This window comes from Paroedura picta, chromosome 13, assembly GCF_049243985.1.
Source record: "Paroedura picta isolate Pp20150507F chromosome 13, Ppicta_v3.0, whole genome shotgun sequence".
Classification (NCBI taxonomy): domain Eukaryota; kingdom Metazoa; phylum Chordata; class Lepidosauria; order Squamata; family Gekkonidae; genus Paroedura; species Paroedura picta.
Genome location: NC_135381.1, coordinates 18,961,273 through 18,987,197, shown reverse-complemented (window position 1 = coordinate 18,987,197; position 25,925 = coordinate 18,961,273). Strand labels below are relative to the sequence as shown.

Here is a 25,925-nt window from a genome sequence, read left to right as displayed (position 1 = left end):
AGTAAGCTGGTTAGGGAATCCTGGCTTGACAAACAAAAACACCTACATTTGCATAGTCCAGACCAGGGGTAGTCAAACTGCGGCCCTCCAGATGTCCATGGACTACAATTCCCAGGAGTCCCTGCCAGCTTGCGCTGGCAGGGGCTCCTGGGAATTGTAGTCCATGGACATCTGGAGAGCCGCAGTTTGACTACCCCCGGTCCAGACTTTCTGACCACTGTTGGAGAGGGTGTACATGAGTAAGAGAGGGACCATGATTTTCCCTACGCTCTTTTGCTCCTAGATGCAGCCAGCTATGGTGCCACTCTGGACCACTGGATGGCAGTAGTGTTCAAAAAAGGAAGAGGGCACCCAAGCAAAGTCATGGTCACCCGTTTTACACAGCATCCCAACATGGAAATCTGGGAGGGGAAGGGAACAAGCCATATTGCCGTGAGCAGAAGGCCTGTGGCAACAACAGGGTCATTTGTCTTGGAAGCCACTGTGTGCAATTGCGGCAGAGACATTTTCACAAAAGGCGGCTAGTGGGAGGATGCTCCTCCCTCCTTGCAGCTGCCTACAGGGGAAATGCAAATGTATACAAGGGCCCAAAAATGTTCTTGGGAGGAGACGTGTGTGTGTGTGTGTGTGTGTGTAGCAGACACAACCTTTCACACTTGGAATAATAGGGGATAAAGGTAAAGGTATCCCCTGTGCAAGCACCGAGTCATGTCTGACCCTTGGGGTGACGCCCTCTAGCGTTTTCTTGGCAGACTCAATACAGGGTGGTTTGCCAGTGCCTTCCCCAATCATTAACGTTTACCCCCCAGCAAGCTGGGTACTCATTTTACCGACCTTGGAAGGATGGAAGGCTGAGTCAACCTTGAGCCGGCTGCTGGGATTGAACTCCCAGCCTCATGGTCAGAGCTTCTGACAGCATGTCGCCTGCCTTACCATCCTGTGCCACAAGAGGCTCATAGCCCTTGCAAAAATCAGAACATGCATGGGGAGTGGGGATCCTGTCAAAGACCAGACGATGCTCTGTCTGGACTAAGCTGATGGCTGATGTCACCAGGAAAGGTAAGTAGATGTTGCTTAGAAGTTATAGAGAGAATGCGGAACTGATCTTGGAAAACTGACAGAAAGTGTCTTATAAGAAAACAAAAACAACAGATTCAAGTGGATAGCCGTGTTGGGCTGAAGTAGCACCAAAAAAAATTGAGTCCAATGGTACCTTTAAGACCAACCAAGATCTATTCAAGGTGTGAGCTTTTGTGAATAAATTTGTGTTGGTCTTAAAGGTGCCATTGGAGCACAATATCAGCGTGCCGTCTCTTACACCACCTGTTCCTGTAATACCTGCACTGCAAGTAATGCCTTCTTGACCTCTGGTTTCATCTCCTGCTGCCTGGACACCAGACTTAGACTGACCATACAGCCATTCTGTTGTGTATGTGGGCACTGCCCTGAAAAGGCCTCTCCAGGTCTCGGCAGGCATTTTCAGGGGGAGGGAAGCACTGGCGAGAACTCCACTCCTGCCCCTGCTGCCCTGGGCAGTTTTGCTGAGGCCTGGCAAGGCCGCGACTGAAGTTGCTTGGGACGGCGGAAGCACTGGTGGGGACTGGCTCGTCCTCACGGTAGCACCACTGGGGCCTGATGAAGCCACAGCCGGGGCTGCCTGGGGTGGGGGCAAGTGCTGGCAAGGGCTCCCTCCCCTTTTCCCCCACCCCCAGCAGGCCTGCAGTCCCGGCTCCCACTTACCGTGTTGGCACTCCTTCCATATGGAAGAAGTTGGAGGAGAATGTGGCCAGGGGCAAGACATCCCTCCTGATTGGCTGTTCATTGCACGGATGGCCAATCAGGAATGGGTCAGCCTACCTGATTGGTAGGCAATGAGTCCCAACTCCTCCCAGCACCCTCTTCTTGTTTTATTTATATTTTCAGATTCAGATGTGAAAGCATATATCAAATAGTGTACATTGTGGCTATATCAAATATTGGCACAATGTACTATGGCATGTTGGACTATTTCCTAGGAAACGTTCTTTAAAGAGACTCAACTTGTTCCTGACATTGCTGTTAGCAGAGGGCCTAGATGCTACTGGCGTGCCAGAGTTATAGGGCTGGATCTAACCAGCCTTTCTGTTGGTGAAAAGGGGTCCTCTCTGACTGACACCCAAAAAGGCTAAACTGCATGTACAAAAGCCACATGCAGCAGGGGCTGGATTAAAGAGGAGAATTAGATGTGATTGAGTTAAAAAGTCTTATTTGAGCCAACCCACAATCTTTAAAGAAAAGTAGGCCATTATGGATTCCAGAACGCTTAGCAAAAAGGACAAAGGAACTAGCAAAATACCCACTTTCCATCACCACAGATGATCGATTTGACAGAATGTTTTTTTGCAAGAGCAGCGTGGAAAAATATGATTCTGGTGCAGATACCACTCATTGATCCAACAGTTATGACTCTGTGGGGTGTTTACAGCATTGTGCTTGAGGAGGAAGGAATGATTCAAGTATCATAAGGCCATACTCTTGCACATGGATTGGTGTTAACATTGCACAGCACGACATATGCTCCTGCAGGGGGAGAAGTCAGAGGAAGCGGAGTCATAGGAAATCTTTCTTTAAAACGTACAGAACACTCAGAGTGATCAATACTGTTCTATGAGATCAGTCACTAATTCTGTACTTACTGACACCAGCGGATTTGTATTGGAGCACAGGATGCAAATGCACCTTCTTCCCAAGCACAGCATCAGCTGAGCTCCCATCCATCACTATAACCATCAAGGTATCTCTTGTCCTCCAGCCTCTCCTCTCATCCAATCAGTGTTTCCCACAGCCAACAGTAAAGCACTCCTTCCATTACATTCCTGCAGGCATTGTGAAAGAGGATGCTTTTCTACAGGTGGGCTACTTAACAGAGTTGCTGTGAGCATCACTGGACTTTCTGATGCCATAGAACAGGGGTAGTCAAACTGCGGCCCTCCAGATGTCTATGGGCTACAATTCCCATGAGCCCCTGCCAGCATTCACTGGCAGGGGCTCATGGGAATTGTGGTCCATGGACATCTGGAGGGCCGCAGTTTGACTACCCCGCCATAGAAAGACCAATCAATAAACACTATGTGTTGCCTCTACAACAGAGACAGGTGGTAAGGGAGGAGCTTTGATCCAAGAATTGATACTAGCATACCGTCCAAGGTGATTGTCAACAGTGTGCAGGATCACAGTCTAACTCAATATGCCCATTTGGATAAGAAAAACTCTAGCATTATTCTGAACCTGGAATGTCTAGATTCACGATCCTAACTCTGGTCAGTTTTTTACAATGGCTTTGGGGACAGAGCCCAGTCATTCTAATATCTATTGCAAGACTCAATGGGTTAAAAAAAACACCCCTATACTGTTTGGCCACCTGAAGATGGAACCTCAAGACCTCTGTGTGAACAGCCAGTCACCCTAGTTTTAATACCTTCCAGGAGTAATTGTATTTGTATGGCCATTATAGTACATCCAATCAATTATAAAGAAGTAGTACTTCTATAGCCACTTTATGCTATCTTTATGCAGAATGGCTGGTTTTCAGTTGTGCTATATAATGTAGGTTACTATTTAGTTACTATAGTTGTGCAATCATCATTTTTATTCACCATTTGGGAGATTATGGTGTTCCTGTTCGTGGGCGAGGCTCAACAAGTCAGCTGTCATGCTCTATGCAGTAAATAAAGGAGGGCAGCTTACACAAGTTTTATGTCTCACCACGGTGGAAAATGTGCCGAGCCTTTCCCCATCTCCTTTTCTGCACTTTATCTAGAGAGCTACTGTTTAAGCAAAATTCCACTGATACACCATATCACACCAACAGAAGCTAAGCAGTCATAGCAAGCAACAGCGTGGGTGAAATGCATTTCCCCCCCTTCACGCAATTTCCCACCATACACATAAGAATTCCCCTTGCTGGAACAAAAATTTCCCTCCACGCTCTCATTAAATTTAACAAGGGCCATGTTCTAATCTAAACAATGCATTCTCAACCCGGTATTCATGAAACCCTGGGGTTTCTTTCTCAGCCCTGGAAGGGTTTCTTGAATGGGTCGGAGTTAATTCATTTTTAATATTTTTAAAAAAATTGTTATACATTTATCGGGTGATATGACCATATGTGGCCATTTCGACTGCCCCAAAAGGCCAATGATGGGCCTGGAGGGGGTGAGAAGGGAAGGGCCCCCGGGTGGGCGTGTCCACAACTCTGCTTCCCAGCCGTATTCTGCACAATCACACCACTTCTGGGGTTTCTCGATCCCCAAAGAATATTTCGATGATAAAATAAGTTGAGAAAGGCACAACATCAACCTTCAAGGTAAAGCAATCAACCCCTGGCAATGGCATGTGGATGGGAAGCAAACTAGATTGCTACTGGAGAGGTGGCAGCCTTGCTTGGCATAAATTTTTCAGAGCCAGGAGGAGATGCTGAAAATGGCAGGAAGGGATGACACCTGCTCCCTTTTTCCTGAGAAGTATCCTTATCCCCAAACAATATGTCAGACAGTTTTTCAGCTCTGGAGGTCTAAAAGCTTAATTAGGCTACCAGCAAAGGCCCTTGTCAAAATACAAAGAGATGCAGAAAAATCACAGGGCCATCCCACGGGAGAACAGTACTCAGCCTAGAGGAGTTTGCTGAAGTCCATGTCAAGAGTATTGTGCGCTAAGGTCAGTTTATGTGCTTGGAGGGCTTCTGCAGGTCCTCAGACCCAGATTCCTTCTGGGCCTTCCTTTGTGCTACCCAAACCCAACCAAAATATCTCAAATAATGTGGCCTCTCTGGTTCCATAAGCCCCTGGAATTCTCTTCCTCCAGTCCCTCCCCCTCGGAAGCTATGAGCTCCTTAGAATACCTGATCTGAGGTTGGGAACAGGCTCAGCAACAAGTCCAAGGTTTTCGTGCATTGCTTTCTGATTCTGTAGCATTGCTTGGTTGCATTGCTTGTTGTACAGTCTGTTATATTTCTCTTAAAGCACTGTTCTGTCATTTCGCAATCTGCTTTTATTGTACTGCTGGTTACACTAGACTTTTCTTACTGCAGTTTTAATGGTGTGATCCACCTTGAGTCTCAGCGAGAAAGTCAAACAATAAATGGACTAAGTAAACAGATAACGTTTGATAAGAACGCCAATAATTGCTCTTGCTTATGACCGAAAGATATCTTCAGGCAACAGCATGAAGTGCTTCAAGGAACTTTTTAAAAAGTGAATTTTTAACGTCAGGGATGAGGAAAGCATAAACAGCTGTGATCTACTGATGCAGTGGTCCCCAACCTTTCTGAGGTTGGGGACCGGCAGGGCATCGTGGCGCGGCCCGCGGGGGCCACGCCCACGCATCGGCCGCACCCGCACATCGGGCCGCACCTGCGGGCCGCGCCTGCGCATCGGGCCGTGCCCACATGGGCGCGGCCGGCCCTGATTCCCTCTCCCCGCCCCCCCCCCCGCAGTAAAAAACTTCCCGGGCCGCAAGCTTGCGGCCTGGGAAGTTTTTTACTGCGGGGGGGGGGGCAGGGAGAGGGAGCCGCGGCCCGGCGCCATGGTCTTCGCGGCCCGGCACCGGGCTGCAGGCCGCAGGTTGGAGACCACTGTACTGATGGATCCTGGGCTGAATCATGAAAGACCTCCCTCCTGCCATTCAAGGGCTGCTGCCCTTGCTAACTGTTTGTCCTGAAGCCCCACCTCTCTAATCACAAGAAAGCTGCCACCTTGCCATTTCAGAACTGTAAATAAGTGTTAATCCTTCTGAACTTCAGTGTTCACCGCCATAATATCATGGTGCCCATGGGCTGGCTAAAGCCAGATTTCTGGTGCAGAACTTTTAGAATTCAAGGTTGGGATCTGTGATCTAGGAATAGTCAACCTGTGGCCCTCCAGATGTTCATGGACTACAATTCCCATGAGCCCCTGCCAGCATTTGCTGGCAGGGGCTCATGGAAATTGTAGTCCATGGACATCTGGAGGACCACAGGTTGACTACCCCTGCCCTATGAGGTAGGCGAGGTTGAAAGAGACCAGATATTACTTCTCCATCAAGGCTGTGACTAGCCCAAGGTCACCCAGCTGGCTGCATGTGGAGGAAGGGGTAATCAAACCCAGCTCACCGGACTAGAAGCTGCCACTCTTAACCACTATACCAACCTGATGTATTCATTTATCCTTACTTCTGATTTTTCTCTCCCAACTCCTCCATCCTGGTTGGCATCTTGGAACTATTTAATAGTAGTGTAGAAGCAAACCTCTGTTAAAAGTATGGACTTAAAGCAGCTTACTTCATTCTTCTCACCTGTGTTTTATGCTCACAACAACCCTGTAAGGTAGGTTAGGTTGAGTGGGTATGACAGGCCGAAGGCCAAACAGTAAGCTTCCATGGTGTGTGTATGTGGGGGGGGGGAAATTGGGGGGTTCCTCATTATGATCTTAAGACACTGTCTTGCAAGATGCTGAGCAGGCCTGTCTGGTTCAACTCAGGTTATCTGCTCCCTGCTAGGATGCCACAATACAAAATCTTAAGATCATAGTCAGAGACACCCAACCTGATGAAGTACTCTGGGAACTTAAAAGCTGACATGCAGTTGGTGTCATTTTTTGACCGGCTTAATAAAAGATATTAAACGGCTTCTGTTTTCAGTATTGTGATGTCCATTTCACAGATGAAAAGTTGAGGATGGCAAAATCGTGGCTTGATTGAAACCACCTAGCAAATTCATGGCTGGGGATGTGCAAATGTACTCCCTGGGACAACCTTGGTGGGGTGGGGGTCTTCCCCAGCCTAGTGCTGAGGAAGTGCCGAGGGCCTAATATTAGGCCCAGAGATTAAGCAATCCAGCACTGGGGCGGTTGGAGAGGAACTTCCCCTTCCTGCCTCCTCACCACTCGGCAGCTGACAGTGACTCTTTTTCTCTGTGAAAGTCCACGGCAAGACTTCCTAGTTCTGCAGGGCCCTGTGGTGCTGAGCCACTCCAGGGCCTCTGCAGAGACAAACAGCTGCCCACAAAAAGACATTACCCTGCCATGGAGGCAGGTTCATTTCTGGCTCTCCAGCATGACACAGACCTCCTAGCTGCTCTGGAGAAGCAGAGCCTCCCTGCGGACTTTGCCCTGGCTCCAGTAGAAGAGAAGCCTCCCAAAGGACAAGATGCAGAGGCTGATCCCAGGTGGGTCAAACAGAACCTCCCTGGGGGATGGGCCAGGAGAATTAAGGGAAGAAGACCAGGATGAGCAGTGCTGGCTGCTGACCTCCCCAATTGCCCCCACATTCCTCCTCTAAATTGGGGATTGGTTAGACACAGCAAAGGATGGAGGTTTCTGCTGGCCAAGCCTCACCTCTTAAAATGCTTACAATGGTCTCTGGAGCGGGTGGAGATGAGTCTGTGTTGCACCGTTTTGTAGATCCTTGGATGTGCATTAGGGAGAATTGTACTGAAGCCCCGCTCAGCTATGAAGCTCATGTTGACCTTGAGCCAGTCACCGTAACATCACAGAGGCCAGTTATGGAAGCCTGATTCACTAATGAAAGCCAGATGTAATTCTTCTGAGAAGTGGAGGTGGGAAGCAACAGCAAGGGCCCCCAGCAAGAACTCTGAGAAAGCCACACCTTTCAGAATGAGTTTGCACTAAGTTAGAGAAATGAGCCAGGGAGCGTGATCAAGGCTGGGAAATGGGCGATTGGGGGTGGGGAGGAGAGAGGAGGGTGTAGGAAAACCCATTGATGCCATTCTACATCATAGCTTCACATGGGATTAATCTCCCCAGGGTTTTATGGTCACCCTAAAAAAGGGGTAGTCAAACTGCGGCTCTCCAGATGTCCATGGATTACAATTCCCATGAGCCCCTGCCAGCAAATGCTGGCAGGGGCTCATGGGAATTGTAGTCCATGGACATCTGGAGGGCCGCAGTTTGACTTCCGCTACCCTAAAATAATGGAGCACGTAGATATAAGGTGGGCTTGGACTGGTAGTGCAGGAGTGATCTTAATCCTGGCTCCTCTTTTAGAGCTGACTTAGCATCCCCTTCCCTTCCGCTCTCAGGCAGTGCCCTTCCCAGGTGCAGGTGGAGGTAGCCCTACCTGACAGGAATGACTCGGAGGAAATCATCACCTACATCTCTGAAAACATGACTGTGACTTCAGATGATGAGGAGAAGCTGCTCCTTCTCAACAGGAATACAGAACTGCGTCGGATCAACAAAGAGGTGGGTGTCAGGAAAGAGGGCAAGAGTGATCTCATGCCCTCGATCTGGGCCGATTTACCAGCCTTTGCTGTATGAAAGTAAAGGAAAAGGTGGATCTAGGGCCAGAGGGAAGCTCTATCCATGACCCCCAGATATAAGGACTGGGTCCAGTTGAGGAAGATAGCCAAAGAGGCCCAAACAAGGGTGCAGGAAATGTGGGCAAGAAGGAAAGCTGGGACAGTTCCCTTCCTCACACTAAACTCTGTGAATCCGCTTCTCCCTTAGATTTGTTTATGAGAGAAAGCCTTTTCAGGACAGGCTTTATTGCCAATCCAGGTTTAAGTTTTCCAGTTCGGTTTGCATTTCTGTTAAGATTTTATGCAACAGTCTTTCTGTTATAGCTGTAAAATGTTTTACTTCACCGCGATGTACAGGAAATAATAATGATGTTTTACATTTATTTTTAACATACCTTTTGGGGGATTCTCTGCCCACATTAAGGAGTCGTGAGGTGACCCATTCAAGAGCTACAGCATCTCCTCCCCCAATGGGTGCCTCCCACATCCCCATGGGGAAAACTTACTTCCAGCAGACACTTCCTTCCACAAACCTGGCTTGTCACTTCCTCCTCCTCCTCTTTCCACCTCCTGCAGCTGATGAAGCTAAACCAGGACTGGGACTACATCTATCACTCCACCAGCCTGGGGCTGCAGCACAAAGTGGGCGCCCTGCAGGAAGAGGTGGCTGCACTCAAGCTGCAAACACAGAGCCTCTCTGCAAAGCTGGAACAGGAGCAGGTGAGTGCCTGCATGGGTGTGCCCCCTCCCTGTCTGAACACCCCAAGCCAGGGCCCCACATTTTCATTGCATGTTTAGGTACTTGTTAACATTTTAAAAATGGGGAGTAGGCATAAACACAAACCTAATCGCCAAACATTGGGTTGAGAAAGGCTGGAATAAGGCAGGGAAGGGGAACAAAAACCAGAGGGCTGGGCTGAACCACATAGAAGGTCTCAGAAGTTCTCTGCTTCTTCATTTTGTCTGCCACAGAACAAGAGGGAGTATTATGAACAAACCCTCTTCCTGGAGCTGAAGAGGAGCCAGGCATTACAGGAATACGTGAGACACCTGGAAGGCAGACAGTTTCCCAAACCAAGCAAGCAGACAGCAGTGGTGAGTCCCACGGGATCGGTCTGGAAGGCTGGCACTTGCAACTGGGGAGTTTACTAGTTGGCAGAAGCTCCCCAAAGAAGAGGCAGGCCTGTTGGGAAGGAGATTGGGTAGCTTGGTGTAGTCTGCACAGGGCTTTTTATCAACTCCCAGTTCGAATGAATCCCTGCCATCTTCACTGCATTTGATTTCCATTTTGATTTTGGGTGCTTTAAATCTTCCCTCTGCAACTTACATGATTGATCCAGAGTGACCCTACCTTTCCCCCTGTGATATCCAGAAGTGGATATAATCCTCGATATTTGAAAACACGGCATCAATAAGTGTGCAGATTTCTGCTTTTTGCAAATTAACTTCCTTCTAAGTACCTCATAGCAAAGCAGTCTTCCCTGATTGGCCAGGGCATCAGTTCAAAGACTTCCTGGTTCCCGGTTGCAAGGCTTGTCTTAAAGTGACTGCACTCCAGAGGCCTTAACTTCTCCCAGCAAAGATTTGCCTCTTATTTCCCTCTCCTCTGCTGTCTCCAATACTCTCCCTCCCTCTTCAAGAGAAGAAAGAGACTCCTGCTGCGCTTGACTCCCCTCCCCACTGAGCTTCCCCAATCAAGTGTAGAACACTTTCTGTTTCAATGGTGGGGAGGAGACAACAGAGGAAGACCAGAGTTCAAATCGATCTGAATTCAGCAGGATCCACAGCAGAAAAAACAAATTAGATTCAAGTGGGTAGCTGTAATGGTCTGAAGCAGCACAACAAAATCAGAGTCCACTGGTACCTTTCAGACCAACAAAGACTTATTCAACATGCAAGCTTTCGAGTGCAAGCACTCTTCCTCAGACAAAAACAAAGGAAATGCAGAATCAGCCCTGATCTGGCTAGCTCTAAGGGATAGCTCTAAGGATCGGAGGGCAGCCTTACACCATCAGAACCATGTGCCTCCTAGTTCAGCCTTGTTTCTTCCAAAGGGCTGTGGCTGTAAGGCCTCAGGCAGAAAAAGAGACAGGGATAAACCAAATGAATTTTCTGATAACCTGTTAAAGTATCACCTAAGTGAGAGATGGGGATCAAATCTCAGTGCTTCTCCTTGCAAGTCATGATTATTGACCTGTACTTCATTTTCTAATTCTGAGATATTCCCCCCCTCCAAATTGATCAGAGAAAGTTACACATCTTTAGAAGCTCCTGCATGAGCTCCTAGTTGGCATCCACCCACAGAAAAGTAAATATTTAATTTATTTAAAAACTACATCCGATCAACACCCCTCCTGCAAAAAGAATAGCCAACCCCAACTAAATGCTAGCACAGATTTTGGAAAAGGAATGGACACATGTCCTCCTTTTCATGTCTTTTTCTACATAGTTTCGCCCATTTTGTTTACAGGTGTTCCCAATCTGTTTCTCTTATTCCACATGCACATTAAGTGCCATCTTTACACCATTTGGATGCAGACAGTTTGAAACACAGGCATCAGTTTTGATCATATTTCTGTCATCAGTACAAGCCTGGCCGTGAAATTCAGTAATGTTTGTGTGGAGGAGCCAGCTGTCTTATGTTAAGATGAAACTAACCCCCAAACTTCCTGTTCTCTTCATTAGGAATCCCAAATATGTGCACCCCTCCCTTACGAAGACTTCTTGGCTGGCCAGCACACACTTCCTACAAAGAACTTGAAAGAGAACATACCAAACCAATGTCATACACCAGCCCCAGCTGCCCATGGCTCCAAGCCCAAGAAGCATCAATGCTTAGCCCCACAGAGTGTGAATGGGACGAGGACTGCAGAGAAAGAGGTCTCTGACCTCAAGGACCACCTGGAAGCCCTGAAGTGCCAGGTAATTGAGAGAGGGAAACACTTTTATGCTGCAGCAGGAAAGAAGAATTTCCTGCAGAGGTACACCAGTTTGGTGTAGTGGTTAGGAGTGCAGACCTCTAATCTGGCATGCCGGGTTCAATTCTGCACTCCCCCACATGCAACCAGCTGGGTGACCTTGGGCTCGCCACGGCACTGATAAAACTGTTGTGACCGAGCAGTGATATCAGCGCTCTCTCAGCGCATTTGCTGGCAGGGGCTCATGGGAATTGTAGTCCATGGACATCTGGAGGGCCGCAGTTTGACTACCCCTGAAATCACAATCGTGATTTATCAATGTTATTAATTTTTAGTATGTGCACATTATTGTAATAAATATTTGCATTTTAAACTTTCTTTGTGGCTCAACCTTTTGATGCCTAGCTTGTCTAGCTAGGTTGGGTTTTGTTTCCCTTTTTGGTTTTGTAAAGCTTTCCCCCCAAGCCTGCAGAGCTGCCCCTCTTTCATTTCTGTTGGCCATTCAGCAGTTCACATACATCATTCTAGCGGGAGAGCCCAACAGCTCCAGCCAGGCAGAGCTCTCCAAGCCTGGTCGTTCCCCCTGAAGGCCATTTGTGTGACAGCCAGGACTGGTTCTACTCTGCGCTTTTCTTTTGCAGACAGCGATCTACGAGGCAGATTACAGAATTGAGCACAAGGATCGGCAGCGAATGAAAGCCGAGAACGCAAAGCTCAGGCAGAAGGAGGAGGAGATGAGGCAGCAGATGGCTCTGCTGGAGGAGCAGGTGAGCCCATCCCTGTTAACAGCCACACCCTGGATGAGGCAAGTGGGGAGAAGGAGCCAGAGACTCTGGGCAGGGACAGGGTCATGCGGGCAGGTGGACAATCTGCTTCCCGCAACATTGGGGTTTTCTACAGAGAGCAAATTATAACAAAGGCACATTGGCTCCAGCAAGAGGGGAGGGGGAAGGAAGGCAAAGTAGAAGAAGGGTTGGTTTAAGACCTCTCAAAGGACGGTAGAGCAGCAGCTGCAGGGGGTTTCTGTGCAGGGGGCATCCTGTGTGGCTGGCCTCTGTGTGACAGGGACCCCCTTCTAGTCTGATGGGAGTTGCTGTGCAGAACTGCCACGAAGAGTGGGATCACTGGATCTCCTCCCTCTGCTTCCTTGGGAAACCATCAAAGCATGTTGCCACCCACCATCATGCCCAGACTACATCTTATGATTTTTAATGTGGAGCCACCTGCATCTCCCGAACTGAGGAGGAAGTGGCTTCAGCCTTCCTCCAGATAAACGGCACAGAAGGGAATGGGGACACTTCTCCCTCTTCCTGTGACATGGTCCCAAAGTGAATCAGGGCCCTGCTTGCTTATGAAACAAGTTCCCTTGGACCTAACGCCCAAGCCAGTCAAAAAGGAAAAACTCAGACTCTACACATTAAAAATGGTAAGGTGCAGTTTGAGGCCAAGATGTGCCCAAGAACAGGGCAGGCATGGGCGAACTAGAGGATTTTATGCAAGGGGAAAGGGTCGGTGCAGGCTGAGCAGAGTTTGCACACCTGACTCCATCCCCCTCCTCTCTCTTCAAGTGCCCAAAGCCTTTCTGGGCCAGGGTTCTGCAAAGCCAATGGTAGGTCATGTCAGCAGCAGCTGGCTTTCCCCCTCCTTAATGCTACCCTCGTTTCTAACATCACTACTTTCCTGCCTAGCAGTTCTTGACTAAGAGGAATACTCCACCTACCAAGTCTCCCTTTTCTCTCCCACTCTGTGCAGCTGAAGATCTTTGAGGATGACTTTCGGAAGGAACGCTCCGACAAGCAAGTGCTGCAGCGCCTCCTGAAGAGAAAGCCGGAGGCCAAGAAGCCTATCCAGCCCCATCACTGCAAGGCCCAAGAGCAGCCCTCGAGCACTTCCTGTCGCTGCAGCTGCCACAGCAAGAACCACCATCACCAGTGACAGCAGCAGGAGGGCACGTTGCATCCCCGTGGCTCAGAGGCCTTCCCCAGCCGCACAAATAGAAAGCTAGAACAGAGCCTCCTGAACGGGCCAAGAGGGCATCTTCTTCCTTTGGGGACTGTGCCTCCCTCTTTGCTTGTGGCAGGACCACCCAAAAGGTGTTCAGCCGCATCTAGCCTAGTCTCTCCCAAAGGCAAAGCCAGCTGTGCAGCAGATACATCCCTCCTTTCCAGAAGAGCATCCCAGCATTAGTGCTTGAATGCTCACAATTCTGGGGATGCAAGAGACTCGTGATCAGATCCCCACCCCCCCAAAAAAAAATCCTAGATAATTTGGTGTCTGAAAATAGTCATGGGCTGAAAGGGAGTGGGGAGATGGATCCAGACTCATGGAACTGTTCCTCCAGGTCTCATTGAAACTCTGATAGAGTGGGGAGATAAACAATCCTTTTATTTGAATGTTACCCAACTTGAGTTTGAAATCAGCTTCAAGGAGGAACGTCAGCTCCAAAGAGAGCACTCTCCCCGTGGTGGCCACTCCTTATTGGAGCTGCTTAGTTTTTTACAGCAGGGCTAGTCAACCTGTGGTCCTCCAGATGTTCATGGACTACAATTCCCGTGAGCCCCTGCCAGTGTTTGGGAATTGTAGTCTATGAACATCTGGAGGACCACAGGTTGACTACCCCTGCTTTACAGGATCTGATCGCCAATCCCAAATGCCACACCTAATTTAAAGATCCCAGAATGAACGCCAGTCTCATAATCCAGGGTGTGGCTGCATTCGGTTCTAGTTATCCCAGTTCAAGCTTATCATGGAGCTGGAAAAGGGCAGAGAAAGAATGCAGGGACTGAACTTCTTCCTTGTGAAAAACTGTGTGTGTGAGAGAGGAAAGCCATAGGACACATTGCTATGATTTATCCAGGTGTGCATAAAGAAGTCTCATAACATTACAACTCCAGGACTTCCCACAAAACAGCCAAGCCCGAAAGAAACTCTTTACACAAGATAATTGACTTACAGAGCTCCTCGCCACCCCTAGTTTTTTACTGGCAAGTCACAACTGACTCATGGCAACCCCATTTGTGTTTTCAAGGCACGTTCAGAGGTATTTTGCCATTGTCTGCCCCTGTATAGCAATCCCCGAGTTTCTTGGCTGTCTCTCATCCAAAGAGTAACCAGGGTTCACACTGCTTAGCTTCCAAGATCCGATTGGCCTGGGAGCGATTGAGAGCAAAAGAAGAAGGGGACGACAGAGAATGAGGTGGCTGGATGGAGTCACTGAAGCAGTTGGTGCAAACTTAAATGGATTCCAGGGAATGGTAGAGCACAGTAAGGCCTGGAGGATCATTGTCCATGGGGTCGCGATGGGTCGGACACGACTTCGCACCTGACAACAACAACATCAAAGAAAAGGTATTCATGCACACACACCCATAAAATTTCCAGTGCTCTGGAAACTTAAGTTCCCGGTAACAAAATTTATTGTCATGATTGAAGAACAAGGAGAAGTTTATAAATTTACTCTAGCAACTTGTTGATAAAATAGTAAATATCCTATTGTTGTAGTTCATCAATGTTTGGAACTAGGCAGATATTGGGGAAAGGCATTGCTGTCTGTAAGACTAGAAACGAATCCCAGCCTGCACAGGAGGCCTTCCCAAAACAGTCCTGGAAGGCCTGCAGCACATCCCAATGTTGCCTTGTGGACCAGCAGCCGACGTTAAGAGAAAAGAACAAGATTGCAGTGGAAAGCAGCACACTCATTTCAAAGCCCACAAAACAGACACCCACAATGTTAGAGTCCTGTAGGAACAGAGCAGTCCTCCTCCTAGTGCCCCTCCTCCCACACTCTTTGACCACTCAGCGCATCAGCAGACTGTGTTTTGGCCCATCCACCCTCTCCAGCTTTTCAAAGTGCTTCCTGGCGTTTCGAATGTTGATCAATGTGGCTGCAGAAGCTGAAAAAAGAAGAGGGACAGGAGATGAGATACAGCAACAGATTTAGAAGGTGCAAAAGGGGACTCTCTGCAGCAGCTTAGAGAAGCCTTACGAGGTCTGGGGCCCCAAGTACCTGTAGGACTGCCTCTCTCTATGTTCCCCGAAGAGTATTGTGCCCTGAATATCAAGTTGCTGTGATTCCTGGCCTCAAAAAATATCCATCTGGCCTTGACCAGGTCCTTTTCAGTGCTGGCTCCAATCTGGTTGAATATGCTGCCAGTTGAAATATGAGTCCGGATGGAACTGTAAAAGCTCCACAGGGCCTGCAAGATGGCACTTTTCCACCAGGTGTATGGTGTAGTGGTTAGGAGTTGGTGTAGTGGTTAGGAGTGCAGACTTCTAATCTGATGAGCCAGGTTTGATTCTGCACTCCCCCACATGCAGCCAGCTGGGTGACCTTGGGCTCACCACAGCACTGATAAAACTGTTTTGACCAAGCAGTAATATCGGGGCTCTCTCAGCTTCACCCACCTCACAGGGTGTCTGTTGTGGGGAGAGGAAAGGGAGGGTGAATGGAAGCCACTTTGAGACTCCTTCGGGTAGAGAAAAGTGGCATATAAGAACCAACTCTTCTTCTGAATCCATGGTGGCTGGAAGACCAAATGGGCCTCCTTCCTCTCCTTGCCCCCCCCCCCATGTCATGAGATAGAAAGGTGTTTTAATGGTGTTTTTGTACTTTACTGTTGTAAATCACCCAAAGCCTGTCTCTGGGGAGGGATAGTCTATAAATCGAATTATAAATAGGGGCAACTGAATTAAGGGAACTGGGACAGGAAGCTTGCCTCAGTCAGGCTAGGCAATTAGCACCTCTGCACAAAGAAAAGTCAATCAGGGAATGCTACTTGCTCAGCCCTCCCACCACTACCATTCAGCTGTCATCATGGCTACACCACAGAATCTTCCGTCTTAAACATACGTATGGAAGGATCCGACATGACAACCATCACGTAAGTGTTTGATGTGAAGATATCAATGAAGGCTGCAAAGTTGGAGTTCCTGACCTCCATGCTTTGGAAAGAGGCGGCCAGTTTGCTGGAGGGGAGGCACAAAAACACCATTTATTAGCACAACGGTGGGGTTTGTTCAGAACAACACTCATCAAAATAAAACACTCTCACCTGCAGCTCAACTTGAATTGTTTTATAATGTTGCTGATTTTCTCAAATCTGTGAATGTCACGCTGTTCTTTACACTGATAGTGGGAAATGACCTGTTGGCGAGAGGTATGTGCCATAGTTAAGACCAGCATGAGTAGCATCACACCTCACGTCAGAGACACTATCAGAATTTCATGCCCTCAGACAATAGAGGGAGACCAAGAGAAAAGGAACTGTTGTTAGTCTTATATTGAACCAGGTCTTTCTGGGTGAACCTTGGCTGGAACATCCAGTTCCATTTAGAGAGCAGAAATCCCATCCCGCCATCAGTCCTTACTTGGCTATACTTATCAGTGAAATGCTAATAATAAAAAAATCCAAATAATAAATAATGGCGCAACCACCTCTGAATCCTTAGGAGTTTGAACCATCAGTTCTTACGTGTGAAGATATTTGTTTTTCCCTCAGCAACAGTCCTATTACTCCGACTTCACTGGGGCTGAGAGTGGGGAGGCATTGGGCAAGCCCCTCAACACAGGCCAGAGGTGAAAACTGAACACAGGCCTCCAAAACCCAAGAACAACACAACATTTTAACAACAGCAACAAAGCAGAGAGAACCTAAGGCACTGCACTCTCTCTCACCAGAAAAGTAGCTCTTTCAAACAGAAGAACTTCATCAGCTTCAATGATCTGAGCAAAGTTCCTGAGATTTGTCTCCAGTTGCTGGACGTTGGGGATCAGCTGGTAGACTATACTGGACCAAGCCTGCCCAGAGAGAAAACATAGCAGTCAACTCTGTATCCAGCCTCTACATCAATGGTTCTCAACCTGCCTAATGCCGCAACCCCTTAATACAGTTCCTCATGTTGGGGTAACCCCCAACCATAAAATGATGCAAGTGTTCTTTCACAGAAATTATCCCAAAACTGACCAATGGCATGAGATCCATTGTTCATGATTGTATATACATTGTTTTTTTTCTGGGGTTTCTCAGTTCTATTCTGCCTCTTGTCCCGTCATGTCGATTTCGCTCTTCTCCGCTGCTCCAGACAGACAAACGCTCTATTTTGATCTACCCCACAAGGTTGTTGTGTGGATGGTGCCCTCTGGCCAAGATGCTTGCTCTGCCGTGACCCCTGTGAAAGGGTCGTTTGACCCCCAAAGGGGTCCCGACTGCCAGGTTGAGAACCACTGCTCTAAATGTTACTTTAGCACTGTAGGATGAACTTACAGGGAAATGTCCCACTCCATGCTATGCACTGGGGCAGTGACATCAGGGCTCTCTCAGCCTCACCCACCTCACAGAGTATCTGTTGTGGGGAGAGGAAAGGGAAGGTGATTGTAAACTGGTTTGAAGAAGTAGAGTTGGTTCTCATAGGATGCTTTTCTCTATCAGAAGGAGTCTCAAGGGGGCTTCCAACCACCTTCCCTTTCCTCTCCCCACAACAGACAGCCTGTGAGGTGGGTGAGGCTGAGAGAGCCCTGATATCACTGCTCTGTCAGAACAGCTTTATCAGTGCTGTGGGGAGTCCAAAGTCACCCAACTCGCTGGACATGGAGGAGCGGCGAATCAAACCCAGCTCACCAGACTAGAAATCCGCACTCCTAAACAATACAAAAAGCTGGCTCCGGCATATAAGGACCAACTCTTCTTCTGCTTGGTAGCAACCAGTCTAAATGTTCACACTAGGGTTGGGCACTTCGGCATCTGAAGTGGCCATTCCTGCCTGAAGCAGCCAGCACTGCAGCATGGAGGGGAGGAGGCGTGGGCGTTGGCACACCGTTTGGCGCACACATGCAGCGCCTCGCCCCCCCCTCCCATGCCACAGCGCTTGCTGCTTCAGGTGGGAACGGCCGCTTTGGATGCCAAAGCCCCCAACCCTACTTCACACTGCCTCCTCTTCTTTGCAGCACATTTGAGTAAAATAGGAGGGGGAAATGTAAATGGATGTAGGGTGGGAGACACAGCAGTAAGAACCTTGTAAAGAGTTTCATCCCAGATGGATGTTCTAAAGCAGGCACACTCCAAAGGACGGGATAGACGCTTCAAATCCTCTTCCCGCTCTTTGAAAATCTGAGAAAGCAAAATCAGACAGTCTGATCAGGACACACCATTCCTGCTGTCTACACTAGACAGGCATGAGAACCCCAAATAATCCAAATTCTCTGCCAAGGACACTCCAATTAAAAAGTTACATGTCTGTAATTTCATTGTTACACAATTGTGTTTCTAAGACTCAAGTTTGCAAGGATCATCGAATTTAGGCTAGGTGTGCGGCAGCAGATGACAAGAAAGAAGAACACGCATAATAGTTTCAAATGGGTAGCCGGTCTGAAGTAGCACAATAAAATCAGAGTCCGGTAGCACCTTTAAGACCAACAAAGATTTATTCAGGGCATGAGCTTTCGAGTGCAGGCACTTCAAGGGCAGCACTGCTAATGCTGGAAGACCAAAAGTCTTCGTCATGGCTGTATGTGGGTGGCATCTGACGAAGAGTGCTTGCACTCGAAAGCTCACATCCTAAATAAATCTTTGTTGGTCTTAAAGGTACTACTGGACTCTGATTTTATTACGCATAATAGTGAATTTTATACCGGAAGAGAATGATACTGCCTTTTCCTTTGCCAAGTTTGGTCATTGCTGACCAAGAACATGTTTAAGCCTGCCTCTGCTCTAAGGAACGCTCTGACAATTTTGAGTAGTTTCTGTACCAAAAGCCATCCTTTGGTAGCGGAGAAAATGTTTCCGAACATGAAGTATCAAGCCAATTAAAGGAGGAATTCAGTTTCTGCTTCCCCAGCATCACGCTGAGTGCCCCAAGCCTCACCAGATCACGCTGGTCCTCCTGCACCAAGTCCATCTTGTGTACAAGGCAGAAGATTTTGGCATCTGATGAGTTCTGCAGAATGGCTTCCAGACATGACTGGTAATAGTGCATGTCTTTCTCAAGCTCCCTGCTCTCCACATCGAAGACGTAGATCAAGACTTCCACATTGCGAAAGATGTTATCTCGCTGGCTGGTGAAGTAATTCTCCATGAAGGTGTCCTGTCTGGAGGGGGAAGAAAGTCACTGAGCCACCCACATGCAGCCATGACGAAGACCTTTGGTCCTCCAGCATTAGCAGGGTTTATGTGGCCATTCTCCTCACATTTCTAAGATACTGGCCTTGGTTTCTCTTCCAGTTCATCCAGCTCATGGCATCAGTGCAATAATATACAAGGCTGTCCATTCAAAGATACAGTATTTGCTGGCGTATAAGACTACTTTTCCCCCCTGAAAAACATGCCTCCAAGTGGGGGGGTCATCCTATACGCCGGGTACACTTCAGTTGGGATAGACATAGCTGCCCATAGTGGCCCATAGTACTGTAATGTAATGTAACAAACTCTATATTTTGAGTGGAAATGTTGGGGGGTCATCTTATACGCCGGCAAATACGGTACTTTGATTTTTAGAACCACTGAGTCCAAGACTCACTTGTGATACCAGAACTTATTGGAGGTTTCCCACGACGGCCCTCTCAGAAGAATCACCTCTGCTGTCATTTCACTCTGGCCACCCATCCAAATATTTTGAAGTGGGCAAATGAGAAATACTTACCCTCCACAGTCCCATAAGTTTAACACCAAATTGCCCAGAAACCGAACATGAGAATGTTCCACATCAACTGAAAAACAAGGCAGGAGAAATCTTGTCATTGTACTGCAGATGCAGAACAAAGATCAGCAGCGTGTGCACGTTTGCATCCACACACCCAAACAAGCCCGTTAAAAGCCTTGACTGACCTCTCCTTTCCATGTTGCTATTTGTTGTACATTTGTATGAATATACAATGTTGTACATTTGTATGAAAGATTCCCCAGAAACAATTCCTATATTTTTAATAAAGATACTTTATTTTTACAGCCCATCCTTCCCATTTGGCTCAGGGCGGCTAACAGCAAAAGATATACAAAATGATACACTCTATATAATTAAAACAGGTAATATATGGGTTTAAGATTATAATTATAATATTAAAGGCCACCTCAAACATCCTCATGGCCCCCACTCAGACTGCTTTGGCTCCGGGCAAACTCCGGGCTTATGCACAACAGACGATAACTGAATTGTTCAAATGGCCTTCTTAAATGTCATTCATCACAGGAGAGCCCAAAAGGCTCAAGAGAAATTCTTACTTGTAGCTCCGAGGCGCCGGGTATCCCGTGCAATGTAGTTTGCAAAAATAATCGATCTCATGCTGGTCTTGCCAGACCCACTTTTCCCCATCAACAGCACCTGATAACAAACAAGATTACTTCTAATACCTCTCCAACAAAGATAAAGAAAATGTCATTGATAATGCCCTCCATCAGCTGTTTTTGTTTAGGGCTTTTTGCTTGGCTGGGAAAGGACCCTGAAAATTCTTCCCCGGAAAACTGCATGCAGTCATGTACTGCATTTCCTTGTTACACAAACATATAGCAATAGATTTATACTCTAAAAAACTCACAACCTTGCTTTCTATAGGCAAGTATTCTTTTGATTTTGCCAAAGTCAAGCTTGAGATCTAATCCTTACCTTCTTCTTCATGGCTGTGTTTGGCATCCCACACCTGCAAACAGACAATTGACAGAGTATTGGCAAGTTATTCCAAATTCTGCTCTTCTCAACCTACGTCCAGCCATAGGCATTCCAGCAAGTGAGAAAAGGCTCCTCCATCGGTTGGGAACAGGTTACCTCAGGCCTCCCAATGCAAAGCACAAGCCCTTCACTATCACTGCAAGCAAAAAAACTTCTGCAGCGAGAAGCACCTTAAGCGTAGCAGTGGATTTTTTTAGCACACCCTTTCTGTAGATCTGATATAAGGCCACCCCTCGGCTCATAAGAAGGCAAGTCTCCTACACTGCCTTCCTAAACCAGGGCTCTGATCCAAATTTTACTATGAAAGACATGCCCTAGTTAGTGATAGAGCCTTTTCCTTCGGTAGCAAGGGCTACTTCTGCTGACACAGGGAAGATGCTTCTAGACAGGATGGCGGCAGGACTGTGCTTTATCATTAAGTTACTGCTGATTTATGGTGACTCTATATGGTCCTCAAGGCAAGAGACCATCAGAGGTGATTGGCTTTTGCCTGCCTCAATGTATCAAGACTGATCCTGTCTAGCTTCCAAGATCACTCCAACCTAGACCATCCCGGTCAGAGCAGAACTAGCTTTGTTGCCTTCAAAAGAGAATTGGACAAATGTATAAAGAATAGTCTATCAGTGGCTGAATAAAAACCAACTTATTTGCAGAAAATACAGAGAGAGTCCTTGTCCTATGTAATGTATTTGCAATCTTTATGGGGGCATCTGGTTAGCTACTGCAGGAAGCAAGATGCTGGACTAGATGGATCATAGGTTGGATTCTACAAGGCAGCTGTTATGTCCACAGGGCACATGCACATATTGCCACACACTGCTTTCCACGCACATATAAAACAACAAACATCTGACCAATAGGCAGGATCACTACTTGGCACCTTCTACACCAACTTGTTAACGCCCTCACAGAAGTGCCTTCAGTGCCAGAACCCTTTAAGGCAGTGGTTCTCAACCTGGGGGTCAGGACCCCTTTTGGGGTTGAACGATCCTTTCACAGGGGTCACGGCAGGGCGAACAGCTTGGCCAGGGAGGAGGGCACCATCACTGTTGCCACTCCTCCTGAAGGCGCCTGCCAATTTATATACAATTTATATACAATTTATATACAATCATGAACAATGGATCTTCACGCCATTGGTCAGTTTCGGTTTAATTTCTGTGAAAGAACACTTGCATAATTTTATGGTTGGGGCTCACCAAAACATGAGGAACTGTATTAAAGGATTGCGGCATTAGGGAGGTTGAGAAAAACTGCTTTAAGGAGTGAAACAAACGACCCTCCTCTAAATCTTGCAACCTTTGGGACTCGGCTTCCACCCCACTTATCCTGTGCAGGATTGCACTTTTAGCACAGTGTCTGCGTGCAGCCCCACACTGAGCAGCAGTGGGCACACTCCTGGCTCTCTTGACCCTCGGGCTTTGTCGGCGGAAGCTCCGACATCTGTTTTCTGGGCTGGAACTGCCCCTGAGCATGTGCAGAAACAGCACCTACACAGCAAGGCCAGGCTTTCAATCACGGGCAGCTTTACCCCGGAACCTTTTCCTTCCCCCGGAGTCTTTCTTGGGGCGGGGGGGGGGACCCAGAGAAGCGGAAGTGACAGATAAAGATACCCCCAACAGATTCCCCCCCCCTCTCGTCGTCCCGTCCGGTCCCCCTCACCTCTGATCCGATCCAGCCAAGCGGAAGAGTTGGGAAGCTGCGGCGTGGAGAGGAGTGCGATCCCCGCTGCCTCCTCCGCAGGCAGGCCTCAAGGCCCCGGCCTCGCGTAATCCACTCACCCAGCGCAGGTATCGCCCTCTCCAGCGCTCAGGAACTCAGCCACACAGTAGTGTCTCGGGACTGTCACGTGACCAAACTCCAGCCTAGCCCCGCCTCCTCCTCTTTCCTTGCTGTCCCTTGGCTACGGTCAGGTGACTAGTTGCCTTGTCAACCATAGAGTTTAAATCGCCTAGAGCGGCAACTACGAGTGCGATGGAAGCTAGGCGTCCCATTTTTGTTATGGGTATGCCAGGAGCAGGGAAGTGGGAATGAGGCGGCCGGCGGCGGGAGCTGGGCTTCCTTTCCTTGCTATGGCCCTGTCTCTTTCCCCTTCTGGATAAGCAGAAAGTTAGCAGATAAGGTTTTCCAAAGACTTCATATCCATTGCCCGGAAAAGCTTTACGTGGAATGTTTTCTAAGCCGTTCCTGCATGCAAAACCGAAGAGCAAGCAAAAAACTAGACTAAGGCTTGGAACAAAGTTTAAGCCCAGTTGCAGCCCAGTTGCAGCTTTCAGACCGACGAAGTTTAATTATGGGTATAAGCTCGCGGGTGCATGCGCACGAAAGATTCCACCCGCAGTGGAGCTTCGTTGGACTGAAAGCTGCAACTGGACTCATCCCGTGAACTGCTTCATTCAGCACAGCTACCTTCCTCGGTAGTAGCAGGCTTGCCTGTGAAACGAGAAGCAGCCGGCTTCTCGGCTCCGGTGAAACGTGTCCGCAGGAAGCAACGCGCGTCCCATGCATGTGCAATTCAGGTCAAGCGTTTGCCACGCGCCCTTTTCCGTCGGTTTTCTTCTCCCAGTGCACTGAACAGACGATCCAGTGTACAATGACGGATTTAATTATGTGAAGCACACGTTACTCTGCACCTACAATGGAATCCTGTTTTGATTGCTTCCCTTGGTGTCGCTGCATGAATGCCTGTACAATTAGGATCTTTTCGCTAAAGTCCTCGTATTTTCTGTATGTAAATCAACGAAACACACAACAAAAAGCGAACAAGAAGAGAACTAAAATATCGAACATTTCTATGGCCTCCCATATGGTCTAGCGGTTAGGATTCCTGGTTTTCACCCAGGCGGCCCGGGTTCGACTCCCGGTATGGGAAGTTGTAGCTTTTTATTCTCAAACGTTTTCTCAACGAAACTTATTTGTATTTGCCATATCCCAACACATTTCAATTTAACCTACCGACATTGGAATCATTTCCCAATCTTTTAAAAAAAGTATCGCAGAATCTTAACTAAATGCGCATATACTTCCAAAAGAAGAACACAACGCAGTCTCAGCGGCTTTTTACCACCAGGAGGTGGTGTTGTACTATTCGCGACGGATTCAGAAGGTGGCCGTGTTGGTTTAAGGCAGCGGTGGAAAAAAATTTAGTCCTGTTCTCCTTTAAGACCAACAACATTTTATTCAAGGTATACGCTTTCGTGTGCACGTACACTTCTCCAAATACACTGAAACGAAATTTCCTCAGCCTTTGCATATAGGACAAAGAGGCAGGGGAGATGCTATTTGTCAGGAAGGACTAGCTAGACTCAACTGAAATCTGTGAATGGCAGCAAATTAGCATACAAATAGATAGCATTAACAAATAGATATGTATCTTGACTCTAAGAGTATCTTGACTCTAAGCAGCTCTTCCTGGCAACCAACAACCCCCCCCCCACACACACACACACATGTAATGGTTGAGGAAAATACCTAATGGTGAGCTTGCACATGGAAGCTTATACCTTGAATAAAACTTTGTTGGTCTTAAAGGTGTCATTAGACTCAAGCTGCTTGCAGGAGAGATATTCTTACACTGCACTTTGAAAAGCATGCACTATATTAAAATTGAGAGGTATGTCTCTATATTCCCCCGGGGCCATCTTTTTTTTTAAGTCCATCTCCCCCATTTGGAGAGTAAGACTGAAAAAGAGAAAGGCACTTCTGTGGAATCATGATATCGCTTTCTTGGGAGGAGGCCCCACCTGGGGAGGATTCTGAGTAAAACTGCTTAGGATTCCGACTTCAATGCACCCCCTGGCTTTTGAATGGATGAAACAACAATCCCATCTCAACAGTCTTGTGTCTTTTCAATGCATGTGGGACTGGCAATGAAGGGAGTAAAAAAACTGGTGCGACATTTGCACTGGCAGTAAGGGACTGGCAGACAAGCTCCTGCCTGAAGCAACCCGTGTGAATTAGAGAAGCTCCAGCTCTTGTTCACAAGTAGCAGCAGGGGTTGCTGGCTCTTTGAGTGGTGCAAGTTGGGTTTGGTCCCAGCAGAGAACCTAATTCAGCCGAACAGGGGTGTTTATGACCAGAGGTAGTCAATCTGTGGTCCTCTAGATGTTCATGGACTACAATTCCCATGAGCCCCTGCCAGCATTTGCTGGCAGGGGCTCATGGGAATTTTAGTCCATGAATATTTGCTGGCAGGGACTCATGGGAATTGTAGTCCATGAACACCTGGAGGACCACAGGTTGGCTACCCCTGTTTATGACCGTTGGTTCTATACATTCAAAAGAGCCCTGCCGGAGCCGACCAATATATCTGGAGGGCCAACAAGAGCTATTGCCTCCGACCCCTGGCCTTCTGAGGGACACTGCCTCTGAACGTGGGGGCTCCCTCAGCTGCCAGGGCTAGTAGCTGCTCCTCTACATGTCTGTCTCACCTGTCTTTTAAAGGCAGCTATGCCTTTCAAAGACCCTTGTTCATTGTCCGGCGAAGGCACATGATTCCTTTTATATATATACCAAAATGGAGAAAGCATTCAAGAGACCTGATCTGCCAGTTTTTATGGAGTGATAAGGATGGCGATGTCACTTTTATTATGGCTGAATTTCTGTCTTCGGTTTTTAAATTTAAACTGACTGATGTATCTTGAGTATCTTTCTTTATCTTGCTAATCTGCTATATGCCAATAAAGGTATTGTGTGTGCCTTTAAAAGAGGCTACATCCTCTGTAAGCAAATACCCAACTTCAATCACATTCGTTTGCCAAAGCCAAATGTTATTAGTACCCGGGACTGAGAACAGATCATCCCCCCCCCCCCTTCCAGAATTTGGTGTTAGAACTATCCGGAGCCACTGAGTGACCGACCCTCTGGTTTTCTTCCATCACCAGTCGTTTATTATATTCCATACTGGTTCCAACTTCCAACTGCTCAGATGTTGGGGGAGGAGTTTTTGTATTTTTTCACCGCCGTTTTGATTCTTTATATATTGTTTTTGGAGAGTTGCCCAAACGCCGTAGTAGCTTAAAGCGCGTGGCGCTGTGACAGTTCCCGGGCAAGCCACGCCCACCGCGTCCAGCGATTGG

General features: G+C 47.8%; 2 protein-coding genes and 1 non-coding gene across 4 annotated transcripts; 2 read left to right on the top strand and 1 right to left on the bottom strand.

Moving 5' to 3' along the window:
* Nucleotides 1-6,933: 6,933 nt before the first annotated feature.
* On the top strand, nucleotides 6,934-13,741 carry LOC143822623 (uncharacterized). Its single transcript, XM_077307986.1, has 7 exons — nucleotides 6,934-7,180; nucleotides 8,054-8,216; nucleotides 8,849-8,992; nucleotides 9,245-9,367; nucleotides 10,958-11,194; nucleotides 11,832-11,957; nucleotides 12,943-13,741. Exons 1-7 carry the CDS (start codon nucleotides 7,038-7,040, stop codon nucleotides 13,123-13,125), a joined length of 1,119 nt encoding a protein of 372 aa, XP_077164101.1. The 5' UTR covers nucleotides 6,934-7,037; the 3' UTR covers nucleotides 13,126-13,741.
* An 823-nt stretch (nucleotides 13,742-14,564) lies between these two features.
* LOC143822624 (ras-related GTP-binding protein A) lies at nucleotides 14,565-22,743 on the bottom strand. Of its 2 annotated transcripts, none has more exons than XM_077307988.1 (10): nucleotides 22,510-22,743; nucleotides 20,785-20,818; nucleotides 20,403-20,502; nucleotides 19,825-19,891; nucleotides 19,051-19,273; nucleotides 18,201-18,296; nucleotides 16,865-16,987; nucleotides 16,242-16,333; nucleotides 16,040-16,155; nucleotides 14,565-15,083 (listed from the first exon to the last, which is right to left on the bottom strand). In XM_077307988.1, the coding sequence occupies exons 2-10, from the start codon at nucleotides 20,809-20,811 to the stop codon at nucleotides 14,986-14,988; spliced, it is 942 nt and encodes a 313-aa protein (XP_077164103.1). In that variant the 5' UTR covers nucleotides 20,812-20,818; nucleotides 22,510-22,743; the 3' UTR covers nucleotides 14,565-14,985. The 2 variants fall into 2 exon arrangements, with proteins under 2 accessions (XP_077164103.1, XP_077164104.1); XM_077307989.1 differs by having other exon boundaries at nucleotides 22,629-22,732.
* Nucleotides 22,744-23,647: 904 nt separating this feature from the next.
* Nucleotides 23,648-23,719, top strand: TRNAE-UUC (transfer RNA glutamic acid (anticodon UUC)). The gene has a single exon. It is a non-coding gene; the product is annotated as a tRNA-Glu (tRNA).
* The last annotated feature ends 2,206 nt before the right edge of the window (nucleotides 23,720-25,925 follow it).

Excerpts from the sequence above, each read along its gene's own strand:
- LOC143822623 (XM_077307986.1), top strand. The coding sequence starts at position 7,038 with ATGGAGGCAGGTTCATTTCTGGCTCTCCAGCATGACACAGACCTCCTA. Across the intron at positions 8,217-8,848 it reads TGCGTCGGATCAACAAAGAG|CTGATGAAGCTAAACCAGGA; the intron begins GTGGGTGTCAGG and ends CACCTCCTGCAG. Across the intron at positions 11,958-12,942 it reads TGGCTCTGCTGGAGGAGCAG|CTGAAGATCTTTGAGGATGA; the intron begins GTGAGCCCATCC and ends CACTCTGTGCAG.
- LOC143822624 (XM_077307988.1), bottom strand. The coding sequence starts at position 20,811 with ATGCCAAACACAGCCATGAAGAAGAAG. Across the intron at positions 16,988-18,200 it reads GGGATGAAACTCTTTACAAG|GCTTGGTCCAGTATAGTCTA; the intron begins GTTCTTACTGCT and ends CTCTCTGGGCAG. Across the intron at positions 16,334-16,864 it reads TTGAAAGAGCTACTTTTCTG|GTCATTTCCCACTATCAGTG; the intron begins GTGAGAGAGAGT and ends TCTCGCCAACAG.